The sequence below is a fragment of the Fibroporia radiculosa genome (genome assembly GCF_000313525.1).
Source record: "Fibroporia radiculosa TFFH 294 genomic supercontigs, scaffold1819, whole genome shotgun sequence".
Taxonomy (NCBI): Eukaryota; Fungi; Basidiomycota; class Agaricomycetes; order Polyporales; family Fibroporiaceae; genus Fibroporia; species Fibroporia radiculosa.
Genome location: NW_012133320.1, coordinates 1,785 through 15,344, shown reverse-complemented (window position 1 = coordinate 15,344; position 13,560 = coordinate 1,785). Strand labels below are relative to the sequence as shown.

Sequence of the window (13,560 nt, the reverse complement as noted above, 5' to 3'; positions counted from 1 at the left end):
CGATGGATCGATGTCGATGAGCCACTCGAGTTGCTCTCTTCCTGCGGTCATGTTCATTGTCCTTGCCCACATGAGCCTGTCATCCTAGTCGCATACGTCGCCCGCCCCACCGCCCTCGCTTTGGCTTGCTTCCAACAGCGCCGTCGTTCGTCATCTCCCTACAAGTTGCATGTAAGAGCCGAACGAGGGTGCGATAAGCAGGCGTCCCAGCTAGGAAGATTACCACACTGCTCCACCTCTATGCGATGCCCCTCGCTATCTGATTCATCTCTCGTCGCGTCCTCGTTCCCCGTGGCTACGGCGGTACTCACTTAGAGCTTGAACGGGTCACGCCACGCTTCGCACCGCCCGCCGCATGCGAGCCGTCCGCACCCCAGAATCGTGTACCCCCGTCCGCACGGCATGATGTGCGGACGGGGCTTACGCGGGAGTGGAGCTTGCGCCCTCTGTGCGATATATAGCGGCCGTTCCTGCGATTGTGCCCGCTCTGTTCGACCCCCTCGAATCCGAGTCTGTGCGTCCGACTTCGCGCTGTGCGGGACGTAGCACGTGTTGTTGTCGGTATCTGTCTGAGGTCCTTGCGGACTACTGGCTCTGCCACCCCTGCGGGATCGTGGAGATCCATGCTGTGCGGGTTCGCGGTAGACCTTGGCTTGGTTCGGTGCGTCCTTAATTTTGACACTTACTCCCGCCAAGTATGATGTTACGGTCTGTAACATGCCATATCTATATGCAATTGTATGCACAGATATCCTGTGCTTGTGTTCATTGAAGCACCAAAAATAATCTGTGAACTGTTCGTCGCATATACAGCACTGTATTACGCATGTGGCCGTTTGTGCTCACCATCTAGCTTTTTGGTGCGTCTTCTAACTATAAAGCCCTCTGTTGTCTTGCTATTCTTGTATCCATTCATAGGCATATACCATTCATTGTCTTCATGCCGTCTCGTCTCATGACATCCCTTTGATTCCAATGAACCCCTCGTTGCTATCGCCGTGCTTCTGCGCAGTGTACACGACCCGTACGGCATATACTCGGAAGAACCCGGACGGCGAAAGGGATCCACTCGAGCACTTGTTACTCGGGGAATCGAATCTGTCAAATCCGTGTTCGTTGAATTGTCGAAGTGTTCTCTGCAATGTTTCATCGACAGCTCCCTGCACGACCCATCTTCTCGATACGGATACAACGACGGCTACTGTAGGTAAGACGCTTTATCTTGAGGTAATTGTGCCGTTCCTTGCATGACATGTATGTATATTGTCGTACGAGTTCCGTGAACGATTTACGTTTATGTCGTGAGCGATGGTTACTCGAAGCTGAAAAGATTGCGATTAGCAGCCGTCTGTCGGGTTGATGTGAGGTGAGATTGTTGCTTGTTGGGGGTGATCTTCGGCTGACACGTCAGTCATTCTAGTCCACATAAGCTTTACGATTCATAATACGCTCTGCTGGGACGCCAAGGTCAGCTGAGCGATCAATGCAAGTGTATGGTGTTCGTTCGCCTCCCGTGTCCTTGTCGAAGAGGGTGCTCGGGCCCTGAGCGCATGGTATGCAACTGAACTAAAAAGTCCGCGGTGATACGTTATGGGGCGCCTGTTACGTCTGGAAGCTGGGGCCATCGCACCATCAGTTGACGGGAGGTGAGTGACCTGCTGCGGACCCATCTCCGGGACTTTTTCTGACAATCACTGCATGCACACAGGGCTGCAGAGCATGCGACATACTATGGTTCTGGGTTGCTCTCCTATACCGTTGTAAGAGCCATGTACCGTAACAAGCAAAATGCGGATGGTCTCTAGAGTATTGCGACCGACGTGCACGAGCTATTGTAGTTGTGGGTACATGCTCCGTCCGCGCCCCGCGCTGTCGTCATGAGAGCAACACTGTGTCTTGTGAGCTAATGTTAACCTTGTCCACGCAGAGAAAACCCCCGGGCGAAGGAGACTTCTTCCACAATGCAGATTGCCGCACCCAGTTCGGTTGAGGGAGCTGCTCGGTTGGCAGTCCGTACAGCCTCCACCGCTGGCAGCGGCATCAGGAGCCACGCCTGACCTTATCGGATTGCAGAGGACCTCGACTGTACGTATCAGAGAAGCTGGTCCACGTCCGCGGATGGGTATGCGCCGGAAGTCATTGGCCGTGCGGCTCGCTTCGCCAAAATTGCTTGAGCAGGAGGCCTGCGATAGCGTGCAGTACGTGCCCTTTGTTTACGCCGTGCTGTTTCGATTGTTAATGTGTGTGGTCTGGACTTCAGAGCGCACCTGTTGCGAGTGACAACTGCGGATTGCATCGCGGGAAACTGAATGGGCCCGGGCGAAGTCGGGATCGCGCACGCGCACATCGTTCAGGCGCAGCCTGCTGCCCTTGTGGCGAGTGGTGTCCCCGGCGGGCACAAGGCTCGTCATGCTGATGTCAGAGCGAGGCCAGGTGCGTCGCCGTGGTCCCATGTTCATTTCAGGCGGGTTCCAGTGCGTTCGGCGCGCCCGATTTGGCAGTCTCCCGGCAATCGCCGCGCGAGGTTACTGAATGGGGCTGCGCCGGGGACCGAGAAGGACGCTGGGGACTGCGGGGCCTGCCTGTTCTGGCACACCCGTCGAGTTTTCTGCCTGCCCCCTTTCGGACGGATCGATGTGCGCACGCCCAGCAACGTCCTCGCCGCTCCATACAAAGCCAGGCGCGATCCATGGGCCTCCACCATTCTCCCCATCCCCCTCCTCCTCCCTCCCATCCTGGCGACTCGCTTCGCATTCTGCACCGTGCCCTCCCTGCCCCCTTCTCTTCTGAACGATGATAGCAAAATTCACCTCAACGGAGGAGCCTGTCGTCCTCCATGAGGAGCTTGCGACTACCTTTACTGGGCTCGTCCACCCCGCATCAACTCCGGAAACGCCTGTTCACCAGTTCCGCGGAATCAAATATGCTACCATACCCGCCCGTTTTCGTCAGTCTGCCTTGTGCACATCATATCCCCCACAGACCGACGCCAGTCATTACGGGTCAGTATTATATGCAGCATTTGACCGGCTGTATGCGAAACTGATCCCCTATCCCTGTAGTCCTATATGCCCGCAGCATCGTTATAGGGGCGCTGAGGCTGAGCTCTTTGGCCTGCCTGAGGATGCTCTCCCTCATCAAGTCTTGAAACAAAATGAGTTTGACTGTCTCAATCTCAACATCACATGCCCAGGGGATGCCACCGCGACGTCCAGGTTGCCCGTCATGCTATGGATACATGGGTGAGTTTATGCACTGTAATTATGCCTAGAGACAAGTATTTACAAGCCTTCAGGGGCGCAAATCGCGGCTCAGGGTCCAGTTGGGTATATGATGGTGGTGCCCTCGTGCAGAAGAGTATGCAGATGGGAAAACCTGTCATCATGGTGTCCTTCAAGTACGTGTCCCCGGAGTCCATAAGCGCTGTGGTGCTAGATGCTGACGCCTCCATTCTCCAGTTACCGACTTGGCCTTCTTGGCTTCGCGGCCAGTCCCGCTTTGCGCGACGACAATAAGGCTGCAGGTGACGAGGGGGTTGGTAATTATGGTACATCGCTCTCCCTTCTTGTATCTTACGCCCGTCACTGTTCTGACTTTGTTTCCAGGCCTCCGTGACCAACGGAGAGCCCTGGAGTGGATTCATCGTTTCATTACAGCCTTCGGCGGCGACCCATCAAACATTACCCTTTTCGGCGAGTCCACGGGTGCTGCCGATATTCTGTGCCATCTGCATTCCGCTGCGAACGAAAAGAACCCCCTCTTCCAGCGGTCCATCATCCAGAGCGCCATCATGGACCTCGAAGTGCCCAGCGTGGCCTCAGCGGGCTGGCAGCTGTCGCGAACCATGTCTGCGCTTGGCGCCCACTCCGTCGAGGACCTGCGCGCGGTCGAGCCCGAGAAGCTCGTTGCCCTGGGTCCAAACGTGAGAGCCACGAATGACGGTGTCTTCTTCTGCAAACACTTCACCGGCTCCTTGCTTGGCGATGAGGCGCCAGAACGGCACCATCATCACCATCATATACCGCACGACGACCACGCGGGGACCGACAGCCTACGACACTCACACTGGTTGCAGGGTCATAACCACCTCCGCGCTGCCTCCCGTTCGCGTTCGCGCGTACGACAGGCACACACAAGCCAGCAGCCGATCATGATCGGCGACTGCAGTGACGAGTCGTTGCTTTGGGAGTTTCCTGCGTCGCTTTGGACCGGGTCAGCCGTCGAGCGGCGCGTGCGTGCGGTGTGTCAGTCGCTCACGAAGGCCAACACGCTCCTGCGAGCGTACGACATCCATTCGCACATACCTGCAGACGAGCTTCATACTCACGTACTTGAGCTCATCAATGACGCGCGCTTCGCGTGGCCGACCGAGTGCGTCGCCACTCGCGCGCGGCAGGAGCGCGGTGGCAAGGGCGTCTGGCGCTACGTATTCGACCAGGAGGGTCCCGCGCGCGGCGTGCCGCACCACGCGGTGGACCTCATTTACCTCTTCGACAATGTCCCCCTCCCCGCGTCGTCGCTGTCACCTACCTCTGCATATTCCCCGACGTCCTCAGCAGCAGACTTCATGCCCGAGTCGTTCGACGCGGATGACGACTCGGATGACGAGGGATCGCTGTCGACAGACAGCGGCTTCGCGGACGACTGGGGCGTGCACGGTGTGGACGAGTATTCGTACGCACGCGTGCGTGATGCGGTGCAGTCGCGCTGGTTTACTTTCGCGTATGGGGAGGCCCCGTGGGCTGCGGACCGCGTGTTCGTGTTCGGGCCCGAGGGCGAGGTCGGGGAGCGCCAGATGAGCATCTTCGAGGGACGCCGCCGCACGCGCGTGTGGCAAGAGGCCCTTGAGCCGCTTGGGATGCACGTCGTCCAGAAAGTCGGAGTTGAGCTGAGCAATGGCCCGCCGCTGCCGTCTCGCGGTCGCTTTTGACTGAGCTGGTTTGATTCGAGTTGATATATACCCGCTCGTGGAAGGCGCTGCATTTTTGTTTCGATTTCATTTTATGGGTCTTTGGTTGTTCTCCTTGCATTCACACACGGGCATACTCTATCATCGTTGTCGACGCATATCTCATTGGTACTTATTCTGTGCAGCTATTCTATGTTTACTATACATTCTTGCATACCTGTGTATGTATCTACTGGTCGTTCTACCGAAAAATAGTCGCGTTTTGCATGCTCTGTAAAGGGGAAATTTGCGAGGTTGTGTAGGCGGCCTCCATAATTGACAGATCGGATACGGATATCCGAAGCCTGCAAGAGTGAAGGCTGAAGTATTTACTCTGTTCACAAGAGACTGATCGATGAGCACTTTTGAGCACTTTTGAACTCACTCAAGGTTAGTCCCCATCATTGAGAGCTTGATTCAACTTTGTGGTGGGTATCGGCATGAGTCCTGCAGTGATATGATTTTGAACCTAGGCGTGCACGCGTAACCGATTCGAACATATCTGGGCACGGAATCATCTTGGGTCGCTGCGATCGTTCCGTCGGATAGTAGTATCATACTGACCCGAATACCCAGTAATTCAACCATTTACAGGATCATTTAACATGTCATCCGAAGGCCTCATATACATACTTGATGAGTACATCGCGAACCGGGTTCCCGCCCGTTTGATCAAAGTCGATGAAATGAAGGTAGTGACGAGAGACGATGTAAAGGAATACTATCGTCCCATGTTCGAGGCACTCAAATACCCACCGATAGAGATGCACGAGACAGTGCGATATGCGATATTGTCGCACCGATGGCTGAGCAGAGGGGAGCCTACATTCCAGGATATGTCCGAGCAGGGAGCTCGAGCTCCAGGAACTGGTCCAGATCCTGAGGTGAGCGTATGCGCAACCGTAAGCAAGCATTAACTCGCGTTGTGTCTGACGCATTTCTCGCAACCGACAGGGAACCATTCAGACCCAAAACAGACTCTCCGGGCCCGGATACGACAAACTTGTCGCATTCTGCACAAAGGCAAAAGAGTACGATTGTCCGTTTGCGTGGTCGGATACATGTTGCATCGATAAGAGGAGCAGCGCAGAGCTCGATGAAGCCATCCGCTCAATGTTTTGGTGGTACCGGAACGCATCCATCTGCATTACTCACCTTGGCACGTCTTCCAGCCCTGACGATATGGGAAGCGACCCCTGGTTCACGCGAGGATGGACGCTCCAAGAGCTGCTTGGGCCTCGCAGAACCAAGTTTTTCGGCAGGGACTGGGCGCCGCTTGTAGACGGAGACAACGACAAAGTTCTAGCTGACCCAACGAACATCCTTGCAAAGGTGTCCACCATCACAGGCATATCCGACAGCGAGATCTGTCACTTCGTTCCTGGGATGCAGAGGGTAGCGGAACGCATGGGGTGGGCGTCGAAACGGCGCACGACCAAAGTTGAGGACATGGCATATTCACTGATTGGTATCTTTGACATCAGCCTGGATATCCAATACGGCGAGGGCGACGTGGCATTCTCTAGACTGATGGAGGCCATCGTGCGCCGCTACAGTGGGTGGGACATCCACGCCTGGAAAGGACGCTGCTCCAAATTCAGCAGAGGACTCGCCTCATCCCCCAGCTGTTATCCGCCTCTGCTGTTCAATTTCCTTGACAATAACCCAGATAACTTCAGAGCACCCCTCGACTATGGGTATGACGAGACGATCTTAACGAACAAAGGTTTGCGTCTCAAGGTCCTGCTCGTACCGATGAAACTCTCTAGCGACCCTATCGATAAGGAGATGCACGACAGTCTATTCACTTTCCGGGCTAAACAGCCCAAGTACGTCGCTCTCGAGCATCCTGGGCAGGCCGTGGGGAAAGTCAAGGTTGAGATACCCTCCAAACTCGAGGACCAATGTTACCCGTTCCCACCGGGGGTCATGTCCATGTATAATTGGGCTGTAGGAGTTCTAGACTATCTCCGGGATGACTCCGAGGCAGCGAACGAGAACGAGGGCGCGATTGAGCCGAACGACTCAGAGTACACTGCATTTTTGCTCTTTCAGTTGCTTCCGGAATATCGGCGGCCCAACATCAAGCCCTGGTACAAACTTGCAACGGAACAGGTCGTCAAAGTATCCTGTCTCAAAGAATTGAAGGATAATCTTACCACCATAGCGCTGTAGACTTCAACGAATAGCCTGGGGAGAAATACGCCCCACTCAGATGTTTCTTCAAAATTTACCAAAGTTATATGCTAATTCATGCACACGAAAAGCTTTCTCATTCATTAAAACATAAACGTGGCACCGGCGTACACGATGACCAACGTAACATCCGTGACCTACAACATGAGTACAGTATGGCTACAGACATGGAAAACAAATACACCAGTGTCCCCTCTACAAACCAGCAGCAGTGCGGATAGAATCAATGAGCATATTCTCGTAGTCGCTTCCAGAATCCCACATAGCAAAGCCGCGCATGCCGGAAGATTTGATGAAAGAGCCCTTGGCAGCTATATAACCAGTGAGCCATATGCTCATCTACAAACGGAAGTGGGGAACATACCGAATGACTCGGTGTTATCAAACGATACCATCACCTGCGTGCTCGGCTTGTAGACGTACGGCTGGATTGGAGGACAATATCAGCGCCCTCATACGACCGCCCCAAAATGCACAGCACCCACCGTCTGGCTACAGCTGTCGTACCGATACCCGATACCCGGCGCGACGGTGCCATTATCCATGAGGAAGCCCTCTTCGATGAGACCCCAATAGTTAAAGATCCCGGAGGGACCGCCAGTGGCAGCCCCACACTGGTCCACGCCCGCAGGCGCGTCAGAGTCCCAGCTGTCACCAAGCGGCTGATCTGATTTCTCGAACGACGGATACGCTGCGAGCTCGGTCGTGCTCCCGCTCGCGAACGCGGTCGCCTGCGGTACGTCGAAGCTGTGTCCATAGCCCGCGACGCCGAGCACAATCTGGTTTGCGGGGAAACCTGCGGCGGTCCACGCGGCGAGGGCACTCACGGCGGACCCCTGCTGGTCGGCAGACGGTGCACAGGTGTCATTGAGGGGTGAGTTGGGTCCGACAGTAGGAGACCAGGAGCCCCAGACGTCGTAGTTCATCACCTCGATGTAGTCGAGGGATGCGGCGAACGCGGAGACGTTAGTTGAGGGCGAACCGTTAGAACCCGTCCATGGCTTATCGCCGACAGCGGCAGATAGTGTGAGGTTTGACGCAGCAGCGCGGAGAGCTTGAAGGAAGGAGAGGAAGTTGGCGGCATCGTCAGGAGAGTTGGTGTTACACCCTATGCCGGTTTGGGCCGGGTATTCCCAGCTGCGAAAACGAAAGGATCAGTAGAGGAGCCAGCATGGTATACGGAGTTAGCGCACTCAAAATCGAGACCATCAAGGTTGTACTTCGACGCCAACCCAAGAACAGCATTGACAAACGCAGTCCGGTTCTCAGATGTGGCGACAGCAGTGGAAAAGTATTGTGAGCCCGTCCATCCACCAATCGTAAGGACAGCCTTGACATTCTGAACTATCATTTAATGTCAAATTCATCGACATCAATGTAAAAACCCACATTTTGATGAGCTAGATCGACGAATTGGGGCAGAAGGACCTCGTCAGACGCCTCCAGCGCCACCGTATTGACATCCGGAGTGGTCGTTCTGCTCACTATTAGCCATCGAAAGGACTGGCAAAGTTGGGTACTTACGCAAATGCATACGCCACCGTGCTGTACTTCGACCAGGTAATGTTGTCGGGAGTAAAGGGCGGATTAGAGGCGGCATTCCAGCCGGTAAACCAGCTCATGGCAACTAGGTCATTGGATGGACTGTTTGACCCACTACTTCCGGAAGGGCCTGAGGACGTGGGACTCGAGCCCGAGGTGCTAGTAGAAGGTGACGAAGACGAAACGCTCGATGGCCTCAGCGTGCAGTAGGGCGCAGCCCGTACAGAGAGAAGAGGAAGGAAAGCCAACAGCGAGAGCGGCAGCTGGTATAGCATGGTCAAGAACGCAACGAGGGACAGAAGGAAAGTGAGGAAAAGGAAGGAGAAACCTCAGAAGCCTGAGCGAGGGAGTGTATGTGGGATAGGCCACAAAGACTGGAGATCTTTTATAACGACGACGGTCAGGAAGCGAGTAGTCGACAATAGCGTTAGCCGTGGTCCGAAGCCAAAGCCCGAGAGCCTCGTGTTCTTCACACAACAATGGGCGGCTGGCACGGCACACAATAGGCCCCGAAAGGTCGAAACAAAAAGGTGGCGGTGGCCATGCCCATTTGTCCTGCAAAAATAGTGGCTCAAACGAGCCGGGTATAACAACGGGAGTAAGCTGACATTAGGTTACTGCGACGATGCACAGACCGTCCGTTCTAAGCATCGGAAGGTTCGTCACCCTTAAAGCCAAGCGCAACTGGAGACTCGGCTCGTAAATAGCAGGTGCGACAGCGACCAGGCCAAAGAATACATCATGAAATCCCTATCCGCGTGATGAAGACTCATCTGCGTTCCAGCAAGCGGACAGTTGACAAGTCCACGCGTTGAGATGAGGTACAAATTCAACAGCTTGGACAATAGGCTGGCGCCTTTCGTCAAGCGCAGCCACAACACCAACGCCACACGACGATCATCATCTCAGACTCACTCTCAAAGTATTTGAGAGGTTGTGACAGAGCTAGATATTCTAATTCACACAGGGGAATTCTATAAGTAGGAATTGCGACACAACGCACGATAAAGATAAGAGATTATTTGTTTCGTGACCGAATATCTAACTTTAAATTTGGATACAGTACTTCGCTACGCCAATAACTCACTGTAGTTCATGCGGTATCGGGTAGTGCGAGGTCGAAGACAAGAAGATGAAGGCATAGATAAAGATGGATGAAGGCAATGGCAAAGTCAACATCAATCGAAAATCGGGCAAAGCGAGGCAGACTGGCATGCCTCAGGTTTTGGGCCACAGGACTAGTAGCCTGAGGACTCAGTCACAATTGAGCCTGCACAGAGTCTGTTCACAGGAAACTGTACCACGTATATGACTCGATCGGCGGGTTTCAGGTAACTTTGTGCCTGCTCTTCCTGGTCTCGTTTCCATGTGTGTAAGTGTCAAAGACGTAATCGCAAGTGAGCATGACACTCACTAGATGATTTCCATGACCTCTACAGGCATGCCGTACACACGATTGAAACCTAGATCAACGCCGTCTTCTGTGGCCACAGAAACCTGCAGTGACGCTTCCCTGCACTGTGAACCTTAATAGATATCAGCAGCGACAGATTCGTCCACAACAAGGGTCTTACATACAGTGCACTCGATAGACCATGGGTTGCGCCCAAGTCAGTCGAGATCCGTCGAGACGCGGAGACAGATTGGTGGCACGTAACTATCTTTTGGGCGATCAGGACTCAGAGGAAGTATTTCCTTCGAGCCTATCCGCTCTTCATGTTCTTTCCTTCATGGTAAGTTCTAGACTCGATGCGGGCAGCGAACATACAGGCATGTGGTTGGTCGCTAACTGGAGAATCAATAGACGCCGATTCTTGAGGCCAGTGGGTCGCTTTCTCTTTGGCTTCATCATTGTGGAATGATCACTCAACTGGGTCACGCACTCAACGCGGAGCAGTAGAGCAGTAGAATAAGACTCAAGTGAGTCTGGCCCGAGAATAGCTTGTCAGCTTCATCAATATGAAGAACATGCAACATTGGAGTCACTACTTACCGCCCATGGATCGGGTGTTTAAAGACCATCATATGCGATCTGAAATAATGAATATCAGTGTCCACATGATGCTATGTCGTTTCTCTTCATAACAATAATCGCGGACATTGCACGCGGACCGTGCAGAAAATGGGATGATATGAATACACCTGAGGAAGGTATTTAGTATACATCTAATAGCCAGACAATGTTGAAATGCCCGGGTCGGCTGGACAATGTTGAACGTCCGCCTACGGTACTCTACGAGTCTAAAGGATACCAAGAACGCTCCGCGCACCCCACATGAGCATCGCGTCACTTCTACCACCCTACTAGCCTCCCGCACAACAGCCTAGTCATCCTCCTCGATGCCCGCAGGCCGCTTGAGCGTCGTCACATCCACGCCGGGAACAGGCCACCGCCGCGCGAACGCCCGCACCTCCGTGCGCAACTCGCGGACAAGACGGGCGCCCTCGCGACCCTCGTCTTCGAATGTCGCAACACGCACAAAGTCCTTGAGCAGCTTGCTGCCCGCCTCCTTCTGCAACACGAGCGCGAGCTGCACCGCGCGATGTAGGAAGTCAGCGACGACCTTGATATCTGCTTCAAGCATGTTGCGCGATGTCAACGCTGACGTGCCCAGCCGAATTCCACCTGGCACCTGAGCGGACGCATCACCCGAAACGGCATTCTCTGGGTCACGAATGGAGCGAGACGATCAAACGTGAGGAATGAATCATGGATCAGTGAAACAGGACGCACTATTGATAGTAATGCCGACAAGGTCGCAAAGCTTCTCTAGCTTGCTACCAGTCAAACCGAGCGGCCGGAGGTCCCAAAGTACGAGGTGATTGTCAGTACCCTGAGTCTGCAGCTTGTACCCGTGTGCAACGAGCTCCTTGCCGAGAGTTTGAGCATTGATAATGACCTGCTTAGCGTACGCCTTCCACGTAGGCTGGCAGGCCTGCAGAAGCGCCGTTGCGATACCTGCGATGGTCTACGCAATGAGACAGCAATCCGAAGCCAGTTGCTTGAAAATTACATTGTTGTGGGGACCACCCTGGCAGGCGGGGAATACTGCATCATTGACGCGCTTCTCCAGGTCCTTCGCCTTGTCAGTGTCCTTCCGGAAGAAAATCAAACCAGCACGAGGCCCACGGAGGGTCTTGTGTCTACAAACATTCTGTAAATGTTTCTTCGTAAAAATAACATTCCGCGATACTCACGTTGTGGTTGTAACGACATCACAGTACTGGAAAGGATCTGCAAGCTCGCCTGCAGCGATAAGCCCGCTCGTGTGCGCAATGTCGGCCATAACGAACGCGCCGTGCTCGTCTGCAATCTTGCGCAGCGCCGCATAGTCCCAATCACGCGGGTATGCAGACGCACCACAGATTAGGAGTTGAGGTTTGAAGATTTTCGCCTGCGCAGCGAGTTTTTCATAATCAACCAGGTGCGTTGACGAATCAATACCGTATGGAAGTGATTGAAAATAGATTGAGGAAGCGGTCATTTTCTTTTTTGCGGTCTAGAGAGGTGCATGGCATTGTCAGAATGGAAAGGCAGAGGTGGAAGAGCCGAATAAGGATGACATCCGATAAACGTACATAATAGCCATGTGTCAAATGACCACCGTCGGGCAGTCCGAGGCCCATGAGGCGATCCTGAGGTTGAAGGAGCGCCGTTAATGCGGCAAAGCTGAAGGATGCATGCAGGTTAGTGAAGAACATGGCCTGACATGGCGACATGACACATACTTTGCGGTCTACAGAGGGATAGTCAATTAAGGTACTCATGGGGGGATGGTCATGATGGCTCACACTGCCTGAATACGGCTGGACGTTGACACCCCATTTGGTGGGGTCGAGATGGAAGGCCTGAAGAGCACGTTTTTGGCACAAAACCTCGAGTTCGTCTATCCATTCGTTTCCGCCGTAATAACGTGCACCTGGAAGACCCTCAGAGTACTTGTTGGTGAGGATGGAGCCGTTGGCCTCCATCGTAGCCCTACTCGTCAGATTCTACCGGAGATAAGTGTCAGGGGCGGATACGTGGGGCAACGAAAATCGACCATACGCACCTCAGAGGCGATGAGTTCGAGCCCAGAAAATTGCCGCCATGTTTCCTTGTCGATAATGTTCTGCACCTCAGGGTCGGTCTCGGCGAGGGGCGCATACAAGGCTTGATTCTATAGACACGTAAGACAGCAATGCAGAGGTAGAACTTGAGAGGTACGCACGAAATCCGGGATGGAGGCCATTGTTCTGCGAGCAATGGGGATAGAACGTATGGGTCGAGTCAAGAGGCGCAACATCGCGACTTTGCAATTTTGAGCCGAGCAAACAAGCTAGTCAAAACTTGACAGGCGCGCTGAGCGCGCTCCCTGAAAGGCCCGACTCGGTCACATGATCGACGCGAACCGCTGCAGGCTTCAAGCTTCGTTGTTCAAAGTCCGAGAACAACTGTGCGAGCATATGTCGACGGCCAGAGGGTACAGAACAACGTCTACATTGCTTGCGCCAAAAGTCAGCCCCGAACTTGTCTCAAACGCGATGGAATCCGGATCAGCAAACGCACCCCGGAATCGATTGCTGTCTATCGGCAGAGATATCTGTCAAGTAGCACGATCTGAAAGATAGACAACACTCCGCCGAAGGGCAAGGACTTGACGCAAGAAAGGGCACTGCGGAGGGGCGAAATTTGGCAGGCGCGCCTGCCAAATTTCGCCCGAACCTTACCTTCTTTCGCGAGATTGACGGTCCTCTAGCGCGGACCGTCGCGGGCGCTTGACGGTCTCAGCGCCCCCGGCGTCTCGGCACTCCAACGTCCGATCGCCCTCGGCCAACTCATCGACGCGGTGCGACAACGAACGAACGACGGCCCGTTGGAATGTACATCAGCA

At 54.1% G+C, this 13,560-nt stretch overlaps 5 protein-coding genes across 5 annotated transcripts; 3 read left to right on the top strand and 2 right to left on the bottom strand.

The window, feature by feature from the left end:
- Positions 1 to 1,590: 1,590 nt before the first annotated feature.
- FIBRA_03234 (uncharacterized protein) lies at positions 1,591 to 1,805 on the top strand (the record flags this gene model as incomplete). The annotated part of the gene is made up of 2 exons (XM_012325079.1): positions 1,591 to 1,646; positions 1,709 to 1,805. The coding sequence occupies 2 exons, from the start codon at positions 1,591 to 1,593 to the stop codon at positions 1,803 to 1,805; spliced, it is 153 nt and encodes a 50-aa protein (XP_012180469.1).
- Positions 1,806 to 2,793: 988 nt separating this feature from the next.
- FIBRA_03233 (uncharacterized protein) lies at positions 2,794 to 4,930 on the top strand (the record flags this gene model as incomplete). The annotated part of the gene is made up of 5 exons (XM_012325078.1): positions 2,794 to 3,002; positions 3,063 to 3,242; positions 3,296 to 3,397; positions 3,459 to 3,538; positions 3,606 to 4,930. 5 exons carry the CDS (start codon positions 2,794 to 2,796, stop codon positions 4,928 to 4,930), a joined length of 1,896 nt encoding a protein of 631 aa, XP_012180468.1.
- Positions 4,931 to 5,553: 623 nt separating this feature from the next.
- Positions 5,554 to 7,123, top strand: FIBRA_03232 (uncharacterized protein; the record flags this gene model as incomplete). Its single annotated transcript, XM_012325077.1, has 2 exons — positions 5,554 to 5,832; positions 5,903 to 7,123. The coding sequence occupies 2 exons, from the start codon at positions 5,554 to 5,556 to the stop codon at positions 7,121 to 7,123; spliced, it is 1,500 nt and encodes a 499-aa protein (XP_012180467.1).
- A 216-nt stretch (positions 7,124 to 7,339) lies between these two features.
- FIBRA_03231 (uncharacterized protein) lies at positions 7,340 to 8,961 on the bottom strand (the record flags this gene model as incomplete). Its single annotated transcript, XM_012325076.1, has 6 exons — positions 7,340 to 7,455; positions 7,509 to 7,569; positions 7,630 to 8,281; positions 8,338 to 8,483; positions 8,534 to 8,621; positions 8,669 to 8,961. The coding sequence occupies 6 exons, from the start codon at positions 8,959 to 8,961 to the stop codon at positions 7,340 to 7,342; spliced, it is 1,356 nt and encodes a 451-aa protein (XP_012180466.1).
- A 2,049-nt stretch (positions 8,962 to 11,010) lies between these two features.
- On the bottom strand, positions 11,011 to 12,918 carry FIBRA_03230 (uncharacterized protein; the record flags this gene model as incomplete). Its single annotated transcript, XM_012325075.1, has 9 exons — positions 11,011 to 11,351; positions 11,421 to 11,655; positions 11,701 to 11,830; positions 11,885 to 12,186; positions 12,266 to 12,356; positions 12,416 to 12,423; positions 12,479 to 12,679; positions 12,739 to 12,846; positions 12,898 to 12,918. The coding sequence occupies 9 exons, from the start codon at positions 12,916 to 12,918 to the stop codon at positions 11,011 to 11,013; spliced, it is 1,437 nt and encodes a 478-aa protein (XP_012180465.1).
- Between the last annotated feature and the right edge of the window lie 642 nt (positions 12,919 to 13,560).